This window comes from Salmo trutta, chromosome 12, assembly GCF_901001165.1.
Source record: "Salmo trutta chromosome 12, fSalTru1.1, whole genome shotgun sequence".
In the NCBI taxonomy this organism is placed as follows: Eukaryota; Metazoa; Chordata; class Actinopteri; order Salmoniformes; family Salmonidae; genus Salmo; species Salmo trutta.
The window spans coordinates 34322691-34343148 of NC_042968.1; the positions used below are offsets into that span (position 1 = coordinate 34322691).

The following is a 20458-nucleotide window of genomic DNA, read 5'->3' on the forward strand; positions in this document are numbered from 1 at the left end:
TCAAGCCTATCAACTCCCAAGATTAGGCTGGTGTAACCGATGTGAAATGGCTAGCTAGTTAGCGGGGTGCACTCTAATAGTGTTTCAAACGTCACTCGCTCTGAGACTTTGATCATATTACTCCAGTGCTAGCCTCTCTACACTGGCTTCCTGTTAAGGCACGGGCAGATTTCAAGGTTTTACTGCTAACCTACAAAGCATTACATGGGCTTGCTCCTACCTATCTTTCCGATTTGGTCCTGCCGTACATACCTACACGTACGCTACGGTCACAAGACGCAGGCCTCCTAATTGTCCCTAGAATTTCTAAGCAAACAGCTGGAGGCAGGGCTTTCTCCTATAGAGCTCCATTTTTATGGAATGGTGTGCCTACCCATGTGAGAGACGCAGACTCAGTCTCAACCTTTAAGTCTTTACTGAAGACTCATCTCTTCAGTAGGTCCTATGATTAAGTGTAGTCTGGCCCAGTAGTGTGAAGGTGAACGTAAAGGCTCTGTAGCAACGAACCGCGCTTGCTGTCTCTGCCTGGCCGGTTCCCCTCTCTCCACTGGGATTCTCTGCCTCTAACCCTATTACAGGGGCTGAGTCACTGGTTTACTGGTGTTCTTCCATGCCGTCCCTAGGAGGGGTGCGTCACTTGAGTGGGTTGAGTCACTGACGTGGTCTTCCTGTCTGGGTTAGCGTCCCCCCTTGGGTTGTGCCATGGCGGAGATCTTTGTGGGCTATACTCGGCCTTGTCTCAGGATGGTAAGTTGGTGGTTGGATATATCCCTCTAGTGGTGTGGGGGCTGTGCTTTGGCAAAGTGGGTGGGGTTATATCTTGCCTGTTTGGCACTGTCCGGGGGTATCATCGGATGGGGCCACAGTGTCTCTTGACCCCTCCTGTCTCAGCCTCCAGTATTTATGCTGCAGTAGTTTATGTGTCGGGGGGCTAGGGTCAGTCTGTTACATCTGGAGTATTTCTCTTGTCTTATCCGGTGTCCTGTGTGAATTTAAATATGTTCTCTCTAATTCTCTCTTTCTTTCTTTCTTTCTTTCTTTCTTTCTTTCTTTCTCTCTCTCTCTCGGAGGACCTGAGCCCTAGGACCATGCCTCAGGACTACCTGGCATGATGACTCTTTGCTGTCCTCAGCCCACCTGGCCGTGCTGCTGCTCCAGTTTCAACTATTCTGCATCCGGCTATGGAACCCTGACCTGTTCACCGGACGTGCTACCTGTCCCAAACCTGCTGTTTTCAACTCTCTAGAGACAGCAGGAGCAGTAGAGATACTCTCAAAGATCGGCTATGAAAAAGCCAACTGACACTTACTCTTGAGTTGCTGACTTGTTGCACCCTCGACAACTACTATGATTATTATTATTTGACCATGCTGGTCATTTATGAACATTTGAACTTCTTGGCCATGTTCTGTTATAATCTCCACCCGGCACAGCCAGAAGAGGACTGGCCAGCCCTCATAGCCTGGTTCCTCTCTAGGTTTCTTCCTAGGTTTTGGCCTTTCTAGGGAGTTTTTCCCTAGCCACCGTGCTTTTACACCTGCATTGCTTGCTGTTTGGAGTTTCAGGCTGGGTTTCTGTACAGCACTTTGAGATATCAGCTGATATAAGAAGGGCTATATAAATACATTTGATTTGATTTGAGCAGTTGTTCCCCTTGCTCTGCATGGGTAACGCTGCTTCGAGGGTGGCTGTTGTCGATGTGTTCCTGGTTCGAGCCCAGGTAGGAGCAAGGAGAGGGACGGAAGCTATACTGTTACACTGGCAATACTAAAGTGCCTATAAGAACATCCAATAGTCAAAGGTATATGAAATACAAATCGTATAGAGAGAAATAGTCCTATATTTCCTATAATAACTACAACCTAAAACTTCTTACCTGGGAATATTGTAGACTCATGTTAAAAGGAACCACCAGCTTTCATATGTTCTCATGTTCTGAGCAAGGAACTTAAACGTTAGCTTTTTTACATGGCACATATTGCACTTTTACTTTCTTCTCCAACACTTTGTTTTTGCATTATTTAAACCAAATTGAACATGTTTCATTATTTATTTGAGGCTAAATTGATAGTATTTATGTATTATATTAAGTTAAAATAAGTGTTAATTCAGTATTGTTGTAATTGTCATTATTACAAATAAATAAAAAATTGTCCGATTAATCGGTATGGGCTTTTTTTGGTCCTCCAATAATCGGTATCGGCGTTGAAAAATCATAATCGGTCGACCTCTAAAATGAATAATCAGTGTATGTTAATAAATAAATGGAGGGCATCCGTAGAAGAACCTGGAATAAGCAGGTACGTGTAAAGCCTATCAATGACAAAAGAAACGTGCATTACACTTATTAGAGAATTCACATGACATTCCTACACAATTAAATGTTGTAAGAGTGTGGAGGTGCATTACTAGAAAAAAATACTGTAGTCATCTGATTGTGAATTTTAAGGTCATTGGTCCATTTTAATTAATTGTTTGTTTGCTCTGATTAGTTGCAGGAGTGGCTCTGGAAAATGCACCCATTCAGTTTGATTAAATGTTTGCATTGTTCGGTAATGGCTTATACTGAACGTTCTTGAACAGACTTTGATGTATGTTTGCTCCATTTGGTGGATGTGGCTTGATGCAATGAGTGATGTATTTAAAGGGCAGTGGTGCATTTTGAACCCACAACCCAACCCCTCCTAGTTGTTCAACTGGTTGTTCAGAACAGCACCATTTCCGTTTAATTGAACGTTGCAGTATGTTTTTTCGTACTGAACGCAGCCCTGACCTACTGTAGCAGCAAACCTACTTTCATTGAGGGGATTCGATTAATCTGTCCGGGCGCCTGGATTGGCGTGTTGTGCATCAAGTGAAAGTTGATTGCATTAGTTTTGGAACCGAGCTGCCTCCGGGCATGAGCCAGGCGCCCTGTTCAAATCCCACGGTGAAGTCATCTAAAAAAAGTGACATAATTATGAGTAGGATTCTGGGTTTTCACATGCAAAAGTGATTGGTTTTGATAAAAAATGCTTTACGTGCCTTCCCAATGAAAACTAGTTTGAAAATTAAAATGTATATTTTATGGAAAAAATCTGTTTCTGGAAGATGCACCATGCTGCCTTCATGTTGACAACATGGCCGATCGGCGCAGATTACTGTTCCATTTGAGAAGGGTGCTCCTCCCCCACCACTTTTCCCCGTTCAAGTCATGGGCCATAGACCGATGCTCCACGGCTCAGCATAATCAAATCCAACGATTCACAGCTGACAAGGCTTCTATCCAGTCTCTGTGTTCTGTTAATGTGTTAATTGTAAGTAGGCCTATCCTGAGTACAACTTGTGTTTGGTAATTGTGCGGACATGGAGACAGCCAGCAAAGGTATTTATTGTGTAATTGTACAAAAGCTTGATTATTTACACGCTACCTGTCGGATGGTTGTAACCAACTATTATTCATTATATTGACAACATAGTCGAGTGACCACTCTAACGCATGTCCTCAAAGATGGAAGGCAGGCGAGATCAGGTGGGACTATACTAGCCAATGAGAGGGCAGATATGTGCGTGAACAACAGCACAACACCACAACTTTTTTCAAAGTTGCCGAAATTCCACGTGCATCCACTTATATAAGTGCATTCGTAACAACCTAACCATTACGAAACTTCTATTATTCGATCAAAGAAGCCTCGTGTAGCAAATTAGCAATTGCATTTTTTGCTGACAAAATTCAACGCTCTCATTGACCTCCATTGTGGACAGATTTTGGGCAGAGTAAACCCACTCGCTTCACCTCTTTCTCTCTGTTGTAACATATGCAAAAATATGAATAAAACATTGTAACAACCACAGGTTTTATGATAGGGCAGGATCAATGGAGACTACAACTGGATGCTGGTAATGGAATCACACAACACAGGATTATCACAAAATATATATTTTATTACAAAGATGTTTAAAATAGTACACAAGCTGTAGGGGCTGGCGGGCTTAGAATGGCATTTTCAGTGTTTTCAATACAAAAGGCTGATATAATCATTTCAGTGTAACACGCAATATTCAGTTCTTCAGTAATATAGCACAGGCACAGCAAATGTCAAGATGTCAAGTTCAGCAGCGCAAACTTCACACAACACGTCTTGTAAGGTAGGGGCCTATTTCCAAAAGGGTCTCAATGTTGTAAACACTGAAAGTGCTTCATGCAATAAATAATCAAGCACTTGTACAATATAAATAGATGAAATATGTCCCATCTGATTACTATAATTTGTCACTGGTTAGATAAGAATGCTGGACAAGCTGCATCTGTGTCCCAAACTCTGCTGACTCCTGGCTCTCATGGGTCCCTCTAGCTCTCAAACTCCTGACTCCTGGCTTTCATGCGTCCCTCCAGCTCTCAAACTCTCCTGACTAAATCTGCTGGCTCTCATGGGTCCCTCCAGCTCTCAAACTCACTTGACTCAACATGCTGGCTCTCAGGGTCCCTCCAAATGCCTTCTACAAGAAGATGGAGGGGCTCTTTGCGGATCACGGTTACCCTGAGAAGAACTGAGAAGTTCAGACGTAAATTGGGGAACATGCTAAGAACCTACAAACAGGCCAAAGAACGTTGCCGGGAGACAGGCCAAAGGGAGAACCACTTGGCTGTGCTTTGAGGTTAATGTCTCTCTGGTGCATAGGGTTATGATTAACACAATATGACCTTCTGTATTTCTTATTCCCCTCAGGTAATGAATGACATACAGTTTATAAATCATTCACTATTTTTTTTGTTTCAACATAAGTTGAAACAAAAAAACATATTTTGGTGTTCGCACGTGTATTTGTTTGATTTACAAAGTCTGCACAGGACCAAGAAAATTATTGAAACTGAAATTGAAACGGTTGACTCTGTTTTTATGCATTTCACTGTTCTTGTGCATGTGACAATAACACTTGAACTCAAAGGAGAAGGTGGTTCGAGACCTCAATGCTGGAGGCAGTGGCTGCCATGCAGCACATTCTTCAGCAGATGCTTATGTCAGAAAGAAAGGGTTACACTGTTGAAAAAGGAAAACAAATGATGCTTGACATTCCTTCTTGTCTGTCTTTACTATCCCAGGTGTTGTCCCATTATTTATATTTGGAGTGTTTATCTCCTTTATGGTGGAACCATTGAACACCTCTAACAGCAGACATGCAGGTGGTAAACTTGTTTCTAAAATGCTGCTTGCACGTTGTGCAAAGTATAACCCTTTAACCAGAGTGTGTTGTTCCTTTGTCGATGACAGGCAGTCTGGATATGGAATCTTTATCCGATTTGAATCAGGCACAGGATGACAGGAGATTGAACCGAGGTTCCCAGATGGATTTTGGCATGAAACGATGCCTGTCAGACAGATCAGTTTCGTCATCTTCAAAAAATGCAGCCAGTTTCAATTGTCTGTGGTAGGAACGTATCTCTGCGTAGTTGTGTCTTGCAGCCCCATGTAATGCCCAGCGTTGGAATAAATGACAGACCTCGTCGTGGTAAAGTACTCTGAGCCAATGTCGGGCGGAAGTGAACGGATAGTTCACGTTCGGCACCCAGATTGATGCTCTGTATTGAACAGAAGGCGAACACTCTTGTTGTGGGACTGAGTCGTGCCCTTGTCCTTGTTGTTAAGACCAAAGGACAGGATCACCTTCCTCACCTAGGGAAAACATCCTTCCTTGTGGTCCCTCCCAACTTCCTGCCAGTAGGAAAGGAAGTCACTGGAAGCCCCCAAATGCACCACCCGTCTGATGTCGTCCACCTGGATGCCCATGCCGAACGCCACTTTGGCCACCACACACCTGATGTGGCCATTGCCTGAAGTAAAGTCTGACAGAATGTGCTCCTAGGTCTCCGGGTCTGTCTGGCTGTGAAACATCTCCACCATTCTTGTGTCTATGCATTGAGATTCTCCAGGCATAAGGTCCCAGTGCTTCCTGATGGCGGAAGTAAACTTCCGTGACCGGTTTAATTGTCCTGGAGACATCAAAGACAAGTAATATTGGTACTGATTTGTTCATAATTGATTCCTACATACATTCCTACATGTCTTTTTTTACATGAATGTCAGTGGAATTTTCTATCCCAATGATAATAATTAACAATCAATAAGCCTTGACTAATCCCCAAGGTTTGTAAGACACTGGGTTAAGAATAATTAGGCAAGGACTCAGCTTTCTGCAAAAGGTCTGTACAGTTTATTCAGAGAACGTTCTGAAGTCCATTACACAAAGACATTCATTTTATGCTAACTCTCCACCTATGCACATACCTCCACACAAATAGTAGGTGAGTTGTATCCCTCCCTGGAGTTCTCACCACTGTTAATCACTACCCAGTGCTGTCTGCCTTTCCCCCGAGATTAGAGAGACCTTGAGGGTCACTCCCTTTCTTCTCTAAGTTACTCAAAGTTCCTCACTAGGTCGGGTCAAACACAGTCTACTATTTTCTTAGGCACACTAATACACACACACACACACATTTCATTTTTGTCCCGGGCCTCTACTAGACCTTATGGGCATTTCGATTAGTACTTTAATTATTCATTATACATGCTACATAACTACTAATTACTAATTGGTTACGTGACAGGGTTGGATTCTTTAATCATTTACCTTTGAACATATTATTCCCTTATCAATGAAGGAATTGCCAAATGCATCATTTATAGTTACGACAGTGGATGTACTGCATGCTGCAAAACACAACATTTCAGTGCCTCTAAAAGAGTGTAGGTTCCCTTGGACTCAACAAACCTGCAGTACACTATGACCTTGGTTGCTTCTCTGCCACCTTCTCTCAATTTATCCACCAGCCATGGCCCCTCAACTACGATGTTGATGCTATGGACGGACAGTTAGATTTTGGGTCAGTCTTGGATCTGATGATATACAAGCCCAGTTGTATAGTTACTGTAGCATTCGCATCATGGAACATGTGACAATGAAACATGCAATAATTTCACAATCATGGGCTGGAAAAAAGCACTGTGTAAGTTATCACTAATAAAGGAGGAAGTAGCCACAATCACAGACTAGGAAGAACAGTCATCATCTCAACGGAGCTCATGGAGAGGTCTATGCGCTCAACGGACTCCGCCATCTTCCAGTGAGCATCAGGATGGGTGCTGAAATTATACTCCTTACAGAATTTACAGGATTTTAAGGTACACTCGAAAGGATGTGAGCCCCTGTTAAACAGACAGACCAATGGAAGAGGATTTAGGAATTTCAGATTAAATTTGACAGAGTATGCTTCAGAGAATACATTCTTCATCTATATGTCTGAGACATGCTATAATACAATTTAAAATAGTCCCTCGGCTGCATTGGTCACATGCAAAATGATCCAAGTTTAGACCAGAAATAGATCCCACTTGTGACCGATGTATTAAGGAAGGCTCCTGCTACCTTATTTCACATGCTTTGGACATACACGAAATGTATTGATTTCTAGAAGTCCATTTCTGAGACCTTCTGCCTTTGTTGCAGTGGAGAGGAGGAAGGGGAGGACCATCCTCCACAGTGAATTTCATAAAAAGAGTGAAACATTAAAAAAGTTATTATTTTTAGATAAGACTATACTAAATATATTCTCACGTCACCAAATAATTCATTAAAACACACTGTTTTGCAATGAAGGTCTACAGAATCCTCAGCAGCACTCTGTAGGGTAGCACCATGGTATAGCCAGCAGACCGCTAGCTTCTGTCCTCCTCTGGGTACATTGACTTCAATACAAATCCTAGTAGGCTCATGGTTCTCACCCCGTTCCATAGACTTACACAGTAATTATGACAACTTCCAGGAGGAGGTCCTCCAACCTATCAGAGCTCTTGAAGAATAAACTGACATGTTGTCCACCCAATCAAAGGACCAGAGAAATAATCTAGTACTGAAAGCATAAGCTACAGCTAGCTAGCACTGCAGTGCATAAAATGTGTTGAGTAGTCGACTCAAAGAGAGATAAAGACTATATTTGAACAGTTTTGAAAAAATGTCTTTCTTCCAAAATTAAGGAGAAGCAAGCAAGAGAGAGTGTGTATATTTTTGTTCACTTTCACTTACTTAGCTAGTTTAGCTTACTCAAACACCCGGCTCAAACAGAGAGGGAGGCTATGTTAGCTAGTTGTCTTTGGCTATCCAACACTGGAACTCTTCCAAGTCAACGTAAGCTTTTGGTTTTATTATTGCCAGCGGGGTGTAACGGCTAAACTGCTTGCTGCTAACTGTACACTGTACTGCACCGGGGAGTAACGGCTAAACTGTACACTGTACTGCACCGGGGAGTAACGGCTAAACTGTACCCTGTACTGCACCGGGGAGTAACGGCTAAACTGTACACTGTACTGCACCGGGGAGTAACGGCTAAACTGTACCCTGTACTGCACCGGGGAGTAACGGCTAAACTGTACACTGTACTGCACCGGGGTGTAACGGCTAAACTGTACCCTGTACTGCACCGGGGAGTAACGGCTAAACTGTACACTGTACTGCACCGGAGTGTAACGGCTAAACTGTACATTTTACTGCACCGGGGTGTAATGGCTAAACTGTACACTGTACTGCACCGGGGTGTAACGGCTAAACTGTACATTTTACTGCACCGGGGTGTAATGGCTAAACGGTACACTGTACTGCACCGGGGTGTAACGGCTAAACTGTACATTTTACTGCACCGGGGTGTAATGGCTAAACTGTACACTGTACTGCACCGGGGTGAAACGGCTAAACTGTACATTTTACTGCACCGGGGTGTAACGGCTAAACTGTACACTGTACTGCACCGGGGTGTAACGGCTAAACTGTACATTTTACTGCACCGGGGTGTAACGGCTAAACTGTACACTGTACTGCACCGGGGAGTAATGGCTAAACTGCTTGCTGCTGACTGTACACTGTACTGCATGATTGTAGCGGGTTTACTAACACATTAGTTCTAGTAGCTACGTTGACTATGACATGACATGGATGTAGGGTGTGTGTACTGGTTAGCGGGAGTTTTTTTTGCCTGGTCACAGACAGCTGATGTAAAGTCCACAAGGGAGGGGAAAAAGTGAGAGGAGAGCGCGTAGATAGATGCGAGAAGTTATTATATATATTCAACGAGCTGTTTGTATGTGGCTGCTATGAAAGTGAACTGTGTTTGCGTGTGATCAGGGCTGTATTCATAGCACCAATAGAAACTCTCGTTTGCAACTGTTAGACTAATGCTTACACCCTAGATCAGCTAGATCTTGGCAAGAGTGTGAAAGTCAGTATTGAATGTGTCGATGTCTATCACCTAGATTACTCAAAATACTATCGACCTGTAAACTTTGATTCAGGCAAGGTTGTAGCAACCTCATGATGGTTATAGGGAAAATAAGAGTAATGTGTCGATGTCTACCTACACTCGACCCCTCCCATGTCAACAACTACAGACCAGTATCCCTTCTTTCTTTTCTCTCCAAAACTCTTGAACGTGCCGTCCTTGGCCAGCTCTCCTGCTATTTCTCTCAGAATGACCTTCTTGATCCTAATCAGTCAGGTTTCAAGACTGGGCATTCAATTGAGACTGCTCTTCTCTGTGTCACGGAGGCTCTCCGCACTGCTAAAGCTAACTCTCTCTCCTCTGCTCTCATCCTTCTAGACCTATCTGCTGCCTTTGATACTGTGAACCATCAGATCCTCCTCTCCACCCTCTCCGAGTTGGGCATCTCCGGCGCGGCCCACGCTTGGATTGCGTCCTACCTGACAGGTTGCTCCTACCAGGTGGCGTGGCGAGAATCTGTCTCCGCACCACGCGCTCTCACCACTGATGTCCCCCAGGGCTCTGTTCTAGGCCCTCTCCTATTCTCGCTATACACCAAGTCACTTGGCTCTGTCATATCCTCACATGGTCTCTCCTATCATTGCTATGCAGACGACACACAATTAATCTTCTCCTTTCCCCCTTCTGATAACCAGGCGGCGAATTGCATCTCTGCATGTCTGGCAGACATATCAGTGTGGAGACGGATGACCACCTCAAGCTGAACCTCGGCAAGACGGAGCTGCTCTTCCTCCCAGGGAAGGACTGCCCGTTCCATGATCTCGCCATCACGGTTGACAACTCCCTTGTGTCCTCCTCCCAGAGTGCTAAGAACCTTGGCGTGACCCTGGACAACACCCTGTCGTTCTCCACTAACATCAAGGCGGTGACCCGATCCTGTAGGTTCATGCTCTACAACATTCGCAGAGTACGACCCTGCCTCACACAGGAAGCGACGCAGGTCCTAATCCAGGCACTTGTCATCTCCCGTCTGGATTACTGCAACTCGCTGTTGGCTGGGCTCCCTGCCTGTGCCATTAAACCCCTACAACTCATCCAGAACGCCGCAGCCCGTCTGGTGTTCAACCTTCCCAAGTTCTCTCACGTCACCCCGCTCCTCCGCTCTCTCCACTGGCTTCCAGTTGAAGCTCGCATCCGCTAAAAGACCATGGTGCTTGCCTACGGAGCTGTGAGGGGAACGGCACCTCCATCCCTTCAGGCTCTGATCAGGCCCTACACCCAAACAAGGGCACTGCGTTCATCCACCTCTGGCCTGCTGGCCCCCCTACCTCTGAGGAAGCACGGTTCCCGCTCAGCCCAGTCCAAACTCTTCGCTGCTCTGGCACCCCAATGGTGGAACAAGCTCCCTCACGACGCCAGGACAGCGGAGTCAATCACCACCTTCCGGAGACACCTGAAACCCCACCTCTTTAAGGAATACCTGGGATAGGATAAAGTAATCCTTCTAACCCCCTCCCCCCCCTTAAAAGATTTAGATGCACTATTGTAAAGTGGTTGTTCCACTGGATATCATAAGGTGAATGCACCAATTTGTAAGTCGCTCTGGATAAGAGCGTCTGCTAAATGACTTAAATGTAAATGTAAATGTATCACCTAGATTACTCAAAATACTATCGACCTGTAAACTTTGATTCAGGCAAGGTTGTAGCAACCTCATGCTGGTTATAGGGAAAATAAGAGTATCGTGTAGTCGCCTAAACCTATCGATGTTACATTGAACTGGGTGAATGGAATATGAATAACAGTCATCCAACATGCTGTAATAGAAATAAGGCCATGCTCATAAAAAAAAGTATCCTCATCTTTAACTGCACCAATGGGCCACTGCTTTGTTGGATTATTGGGAGTGGCACCACAGGATGCCCCTCTGGACAGGTATATCTTTTTTATTTAACTAGGCAAGTCAATTAAGAACAAATTCTTATTTTCAATGACGGCCTAACTGCCTTGTTCAGAAGCAGAACAACAGATTGTTACCTTGTCTGGTGAGGGATTTGATCTTTAACCTTCCGGTTGCTAGTCCAACGCTGTAGCCATTGGATAAAGGAAGTCATGCATCAGCTCAAGCTAGAGAAAATGCGCTATTCCTTAAAAGGATCTGCAATTAAATTGTATGATATCTGGCAACCTTTCCTATCTTTTGTATAGAACATGGACCTAGCTAATTTCACAACTGCATAAACTAACCCAAATAAGAATTTATATCACTATTTTTACTTTTATTATATCTTTGTTTTTCATTATTTGATTATATTACTTCAATTCTTTCATGCCTGTTTAATAAAAGTCTGGTATTCGGGTGGTGCTCTGTAGGAGCATGAGGGTTGGGGTGAGTTTGATGTGGTAACTTTGTGGCGCAGCTAATCATATACCGAGCACAACATAACGATTCTAAACAATATTAGTTGATCGTTCTAATAATGGACAGTGTGCCCACTGTGTGTCTGGCACCGAGCTCCAAACACTGCTGAACATCTTGTGCCACGGTACTCAATAAACAATTAAAGAGTACCTGTGCATTCATTACCATTTCTATGGGATTGTGACAGGATGAGAACAGTCAGTCCAACTTGGCAATAATTTCACAGCGGGAAAATTCTGGGTCATTTGGTTAATCAAACAGCAGAGGGAGACAAATCTCCAGAAAACAGCTCTGCAGCAATCGAGTGTAAAGGAGGAAGTGTGTTTCAGATTGTCCCCCTGCACCGGCTATGATCTTAGTAGAATGACTCGCACAAAAACTAGAAAAGCATACCACAAAAAGCGTGGCAAGCCCAATACAGTATAGGAACAGAGGGTTTGTAATGTCCTAGTTCAGTCAAAAGCCCCCGATTCTGTCTCAGCCTTTATTCCTGACCCCTCAATTACTGGCAAGCTGACAACCTCCTGACTATGATGCCTAGGGTCAATACCAAAGGGGCACCTGTACTGTACTGTACCCAGGCATTCAATTGGGTTGCGCAGGGGTTGGAATCATCCATTCATCCATCCACCTACCAATCCATTTGATCCATCCGTCCGTCCATCTGTCCATCCACCTAGCTATCCATCGATCCATTCGTCCGTCCGTCCGTCCATCCATCCACCCATCCCCCTATCTATCCTAGCTGTGAGTTTACACGTAACCACGCCAGAGTTACAAAGACAATAGGATCATTGGTTGAAAGTCAAGTGAGTTTGTAATATCCCAGTTCATCCTGGTCAAAAGCCCTCTCTCTCATCTCTCCCTCCCCCTCTCACTGCCCTCTCTCCCCCTGTATCTCCCCTATGCTTTGCCAACATCTATTCCTCACCTCATAATAAAGGAGAACCCCCCGGCATGTTGTAATACCCACTTTGATCTGCCACTCCAAAGGGCATGGTGAGTGATAGCTGCAATACACCAGTTCTCTACAGTGCCTGTATTAGGGCCAGGCGAGTGAGCAGCGGTGACAGCAACAGCATAATATGAGTCCAAAATGTCACCCTATTCCCTACTACTTTTAGCCAAGGCTCACAGGGCTCTGGTCAAAAGTGGTGTACTATATAGGAGATAGGGTGCCATTTTGGACGTAGACAAAACTGTGCTGGAGTTTGCCTATCTGAGTTGATTAAATGCCCAAAATCACAGTGTGACAGTGACACACAAGTTTATTAGGGAGGTCTTGAAACGTTATATCAGTTTCAGGATGAAAATGTGTCTGGGGGTATGGGAAACATGACATGGAACTATGTAACAGTACATACTGTTACAAACTGGTGTAGTACATGAGATGATGATGACTGCACGATGATTGTTTATGATGATGATGGTGAAAATCATCAGTATGATGATCATGATGATTATTAGGATAATGATCTGAATGATGATGATGGTGAGGAGGATGATTGTTGTTATTATAGTTATTATTAATGTGACGAAGATTATGATCATCATGATGATGATAACGATCATGATGATGTTGAACTCTACTGAATAAACGTGAAGCTCGAACAAATTTGGCATAATCACGTATCCCTATTCTCCTGTAGCCGATTCTGAAATCCATATTGGCGATGGGACGGGGGCGGCAATCAGCTGCGCAGCGCTCTAACTTTGTCCCTTCATTATTTGAGCTCCATATCGCTACTGCCCAGTCGCGCTACATTTAGAGCGAGAGAAAGAGGGAGAGACTTCAGACTTTTATTGTGACTCCGTAGTAGGCCACAGCACAACGGAATATTTAGTTGTTGTATGCGAATTAGTTGTTTATCGATTTGATACATCATATTTGACTGCGAGTTTTGGTTGCGGTTCTGAAATCGCGGAGTGTCGCGGCGGGTGGAAATCAGGTTTGAGGAATCAGTGGGATATGTTGATCTGTACATGAGCGCAGCGCATTCTTCCGAAAGAAGGTAACATTATATATCTGTGCCATCGTACTGTCATTCTGTCCAAATGTCTGTGAAATATTTGGTGTCTGTGAATGGTCTCTATCGGGCCACAGAATCAGTTTTACCAAGTGCAAGTTGATTATTTCAGCCTAAATATTATTGTTCTGGCATTTTATGTTTACAGAACAGCGTTTACATTTAGAAATGCGCCGCGTCATCTTTTTGACACGGTAGACATTCTCTTCGCTGTTGTAAATATCGTTATTATTTTAAATACGTTTTATAGACACGTGAACCTCCTACTCTACTGCCCTAGACATCGCTGAACTGTACCTTTAGAGCTACCCCCCTACCCTGCGGGAGCATCCTTCACAGTGGCGGTTCTACACCATTTCAACTGGGGGGGCCACGCTGGGGCCAGTTGTACTGTTAGAGGGGCCAGTTACATTAGACGTTATTGTTGTCATATCGTTTTCTTCACTTCATTTTCAGGCATTAACAGGCAAAAGACCATGTTCATAATCATCATCGTTGCCACTGTCTAATAACGGATGTAAAAAAAGAACGATAGCAAAAATTATTTCTGTAAAAATTATTTCATACTCCACATTTGGGGGGGGGGGGGGCACAAGGGTGTCCAAAATTGTTGTCAACAGGGGCACTGGCCCCCCCAGAACCGCTAGTGATCCTTCACTGTCTAGAATGAACTTTCAAGAAAGCGGGAGCCTATCTGACAAGTAGAATGAATTTGCTAGAAATCAATAATTGGCCAATGCTCTTTCCAGCGGAGGGAAGTGCTTCTCCCAGGATTCCATCCATGCAGCGGTTGTGCTGTTACATGTGCCAGTTATCCATCAGCTTTTCAGTACATCCTTATAATCACATTCATGCAATATTGAACCCTGATACCCAAAGAAACTACCTAGCTAGTCTCATTCATTGTAGTTTACAGACGCACATATGCCAATATCTCTATTTTATAGGCTATACATTCAATCTCAATCTGATTCCTTCTATTTAGGCTCATTTATACAATCTAACTTTATCATCGCTGACAGCTGATAGCCTATTCCTGTATTTTCACACGTTTTTGCAACATCACTGTATTGTGTAGGTATTAGGCTGGCCATAATAATATTTTGATTTGATGGGAAGAGCGGTGCAAATTCTGGGTTTTTGCCTTTCTCTCCCCCGTCTTGACACTGACTGAAACATGTCCTCTCTATCCCAGGCTGCACCTCACCAACACATAACAGCACGTTTAACCGCGGAGCTAAGATGAAACCACTCCTGGTCCTGCTCTGGGAGACTGGGCTAGCTCTCTCTCTGCTCTACTCCACTGCACAGGTACTGTACCATTCACATGGTGGCATTTAAATCAACGTTTGGTTCAATTTGATATGGCACAGTGTTTCAGAAATGGTGGGTAGGGCCCGCTAATTGGACGATGAGGCCACCCACTGTGGAGTCGTAAAACTTCATGTAAAGTGTGATCAAACCTTCACTTATGTGATATTTTATTTGAAGGTTGCTTGTTCAACCCCGAAGAAGGCCCTGGGTTCCAGAACGTTGGTTCTGTTATAAATGATTGGGAGTGATGAAGGGTGCATCTCAGTTGTATTTCCTTCATTCTTTGAGTCTGATGTCCTCACCTCCTTCTCAAAGCATGTTGGAGGAGAAGGTCTGAGGGGAGGAACCTCCCCACTGGGCACAGATGTCAGTTCAACGTCTAGTTTTGATTTACATTTGGTTGAGTGGTCAACTCACGTGAATTCAATGTGAAAATTCAGTCAGTGTATTTAGGTTAAAAGTTGGATAAAAAAATGATGAAATTCCTACATTCATGACTTTTTATAAATCCAATCAGTTTGATTCAACGTCATCACATTCCAATTTTGGGTTGAAATGATGTAGAAACAACGTTGATTCAACCAGTGTTTGCCCAGTGGGTCAGATCTTCTCCTCCAATGCGTTGTGAAAAGGAGACAAGGATGTGAGAAATCAAGCAAAGACCAGATTCACCCGTAGAGTGTCTCACTTTCTTGGTTTTTTCAAATTGATGGTCAGTATATAGTCTGCACCTTGTCAACTATGTGGGGGGGTGCCTCTCTTCCAAATGACACTCCGTTCCCTATGTAGTTTACACTACTAAGTAGTGCACGATATAGTTTACACTACTAAGTAGTGCACTATATAGGGAAAACGGTACCATTTGGGACATACACGTGGTCCATCTCGAAGCTCTTGTTCCTGGGTATTTCAGCCTATACAGGTGTGTGGCTATTATTGTAGATGTGTGTAGTACAGAGCTATGGGACAGTTGGAGGATGTTCGTCTGCCTGGCTATGTGTCTATATGGAGCCAGCTGAATTGAATGTCACCTCTCTTTATGAGGATCAACCCTCTAAAGCCCTAAGGTTGATATATATATATATATATATAGTGATTATAGTAGTGGGTTGTAGTGGTGTCTAATACACACACACCACACACACACACACACACACACACACACACACACACACACACACACACACACACACACACACACACACACACACACACACACACACACACACACACACACAAAACAGGCTGCTGAGGGCCAGGTGATAACAGAGATCTGTTGGGCTCTGCCACTGAGTGGTGAGGCCTTTTTTTAGGATAAGGGATGCATCCCAAATGGGACTATGGTCAAAAGTAGTGCACTTTATAAAATAGGGTGCCATTTGGCACACAGCCAAGGCTTGCTAGTTAACATGTAGTAAGCTAGTGTGTGAATACAGATGGAGCACACTGAAACCTGAATCTGCCAGTTGACTGTGATGTTGGACACGCTGCTTTAGGCTTCTACAGGAGACCAAAATAGAGTTCGAAGTCTGTTTTATGATTTGTTTGTATAACATGCTGGTATTTGTATTTACATGTTGTCTGTATGGCGTAAAGGGAATTACCCATAGAGATTAGAATAACTTTGAGTCTCCTCTACTCTCTAGTGTTGATTCAGTTTTCCCAATAGCACATTGTAGGGCCCCTTTACAGCACTTGTAATTGTCTGGTTTCTAAAAGACGTGTCTGTCTTATAGGTCCAGTCCTGCATTTCATTTCTGTCTGTATGTGAGTGTAACATGTGGAGCCGTTGCGTGGGTAGTAAGTCAGAACAATGAAAGCCACCAGTGTCTTGAGGACAGGTGTGTCTGCCAAGGCTCTCTCCTAGTTCCCAGCCCTCTCACTCATCTGCTCATACAATTAGACCCTGAATCTGGTGCCTAAGTCTGAATTTCTTGAAGTATGTAAAGGTGTACCACAGAGGTTGATTTTGGGACCTGCTCTCTTCACTATTTACTGTATATACACACCATTGGTCAATCTGTTAAAAATGGTGAACTTCATCTATATGCAGATCATAGTATTATGTCTGCAACTGCCCGACTTGATCTGGCTGTTGATCTGACTGTTGATCTGACTGTTGATCTAGCTGTTGATCTGGCTGTTGATCTGACTGTTGATCTAGCTGTTGATCTGACTGTTGATCTGACTGTTGATCTAGCTGTTGATCTGACTGTTGATCTGACTGTTGATCTAGCTGTTGATCTGACTGTTGATCTGACTGTTGATCTGGCTGTTGATCTAGCTGTTGATCTGGCTGTTGATCTGACTGTTGATCTGACTGTTGATCTGACTGTTGATCTGGCTGTTGATCTGACTGTTGATCTGGCTGTTGATCTAGCTGTTGATCTGACTGTTGATCTGACTGTTGATCTGACTGTTGATCAGGCTGTTGATCTGACTGTTGATCTGACTGTTGATCTGACTGTTGATCTGACTGTTGATCTGGCTGTTGATCTGACTGTTGATCTGGCTGTTGATCTAGCTGTTGATCTGACTGTTGATCTGACTGTTGATCTGACTGTTGATCTGACTGTTGATCAGGCTGTTGATCTGGCTGTTGATCTAGCTGTTGATCTAGCTGTTGATCTGACTGTTGATCTGACTGTTGATCTAGCTGTTGATCTGACTGTTGATCTGACTGTTGATCTGGCTGTTGATCTAGCTGTTGATCTGGCTGTTGATCTGACTGTTGATCTGACTGTTGATCTGGCTGTTGATCTGACTGTTGATCTGGCTGTTGATCTGGCTGTTGATCTAGCTGTTGATCTGGCTGTTGATCTGACTGTTGATCTGACTGTTGATCAGACTGTTGATCTGACTGTTGATCTGACTGTTGATCTGGCTGTTGATCAGACTGTTGATCTGACTGTTGATCTGTCTGTTGGTCTGGCTGTTGATCTGGCTGTTGATCTGACTGTTGATCTGACTGTTGATCTGGCTGTTGATCTGACTGTTGATCTGACTGTTGATCTGACTGTTGATCTGGCTGTTGATCTGGCTGTTGATCTAGCTGTTGATCTGACTGTTGATCTGACTGTTGATCTGACTGTTGATCAGGCTGTTGATCTGGCTGTTGATCTGTCTGTTGATCTAGCTGTTGATCTGACTGTTGATCTGACTGTTGATCTGACTGTTGATCTGGCTGTTGATCTGACTGTTGATCTGGCTGTTGATCTGACTGTTGATCTGACTGTTGATCTGACTGTTGATCTGGCTGTTGATCTGGCTGTTGATCTGACTGTTGATCTGACTGTTGATCTGACTGTTGATCAGGCTGTTGATCTGGCTGTTGATCTGGCTGTTGATCTGACTGTTGATCTGACTGTTGATCTGACTGTTGATCAGGCTGTTGATCTGGCTGTTGATCAGGCTGTTGATCTGGCTGTTGATCTGGCTGTGTCTAAACTACAGTCAGCTTTTAGAGCTATGCAGGAATCCCTTGCTGATTTAAAACCTGATATGGAGAACACTAAATACATGCTGTTTTGAAACTCTCTCAGAATGTTTCAGATGATGTTCACTCATGTTCACTCATGTTCACTCATTAGATGGTTCTCCAGTCAAATGTGTTCCCACATATAAATACTTATGTCTTTGAAATTTTAAAAACATAGATGAGCTGGTTAAGAAGCTAAGATTTAAAGTTGACTTTTTCTACAGAAACAGATGGTGCTTTTCTCTAAGCAGTAGGAAGCAGATCATTCAGTCAACCTTTTTATCTGTTCTTGTTTATGCAGCTGCTACTACACTTAAACCTTTGGATATCATCTACCGTAGTGCCCTTTGTTTTGTTACAGGTGAAGGTTTTAATACTCATCACTGCATCCTGTATCAAAAGGTTGGCTGGACTTTGCTAAAGACCCGTAGGTCTCTACATTACTCCCTTTTTGTTTACAAGGCCCAACTTCCTAAACTTCCCTCTTATCTAACTTTACTTTTGAAGTATAGACACCCGAGTTTCCTAATTCGTTCATGGGATTGGTTAACTCTTGAGGTTCCTAGGGTCTCCACAGAGCTAGGTAAATCTGCTTTTAGTGTTAATGCACCGTATTGCTGGAACAAAATTCAAAATACATTTCATCTTGATGTTCTGGTGCCGTGCTGATTGGGGACGTATTGTGGAGGAATGTCTTTTTTTCTGGGTGATTTGGGATGTTTTGTTTGTGCTTCCTATGACTGTATTTTAATGTGTATTTACAGTATATAGTTTGGGTATAATGTGTTGTTGTATATACAGGGCACATTTGCAAAAGAGACCTAGGTCTCAATATGTTGTCCCTAAAGGTTAAATAAAAAAAGATAATATGGATAGATGCATATGTACGCATGACTGCTCATGCACACACACACACACACACACACACACACACACACACACACACACACACACACACACACACACACACACACACACACACACACACACACACACACACACACACACACACACACACACACACGGATGCATATTCACGTAGGCAGGCACATGCACGCAGGTAGGCTTCCCCTCTCTCTCTCCTTCTCTCTTTCCCTCTCTCTTCTCTCACACACAGCTGCCAGAGGTCTTTCACTGGCCACACCTGTGGCTTAGCTTCCCTCTGTGACCAGTGGAACAGAGGTGAGAGAGCGTGAGAGAGACAGCAAGAGAGAGCGAGCGAGAGCGGGAGAGAGTGACCACGAGAGAGAGAGAGAGAGAGAGAGAGAGGGTCTCCTAGGGAACAGATGGAGGGGAACACATTATATCAGCTGAGTGCTTTAGCAGATAGCATGTCCAGGTTTATTTGTAATTCTGTTGAGTTCATGTCTCCATGATATATCAGTTGTCCATTCCCCCACTTTATCTCTCACACTCTCACACACTCTCACACACACACACACACACACACACACACACACACACACACACACACACACACACACACACACACACACACACACACACACACACACACACACACACACACACACACTCCAACTGTGCCTCTCTCTTAGCTGCATATCACCCCAATAATGAGTTAACTGCAGAAAACGACGTGCTAAACTCCTTAAAGTCTCTTAAAAGTGCTGATTTCACCACATTTGTGATCACGTGTCGCTGTAAATACTGCTGCTGACAGGAGCAAGGGACACAGCTTGCTGGGTCAGAGCACCGGCCTCCAGAATGCTGCAGTGATTTGTGAGTTAGACCTCAAAACACTTCTCTTTCTCCCCTAAACACTGTTTTCCCGGACCCAGAGTAGCCCTTCCCTGCAGTCAATGACCAAAAGTGCCCTCTTTGGCCTCATGGGTGGAATGTTATTACTTTTTTCATAATTTCATAATTATTGAACATACTTTTTTTTAACGACAAATCTGGTGTGTCAATGTCAAAGAGTTTTGTTATATTTCAGTCTTCCGTGATGT

General features: G+C 43.8%; 1 protein-coding gene across 1 annotated transcript in view; it reads left to right on the forward strand.

Annotated features, from left to right (window-relative positions):
- Positions 1–13346: 13346 nt before the first annotated feature.
- The window catches only part of LOC115203418 (ADAMTS-like protein 3), a 189669-nt gene continuing 182557 nt past the window's right edge, over positions 13347–20458 (forward strand). Inside the window, exons 1-2 of the mRNA XM_029768103.1 lie at positions 13347–13684; positions 14895–15010. Coding sequence (XP_029623963.1) covers positions 14942–15010 — 69 coding nt within the window. The 5' untranslated portion in view covers positions 13347–13684; positions 14895–14941. The remainder of the gene's footprint in view (positions 13685–14894; positions 15011–20458) is intronic.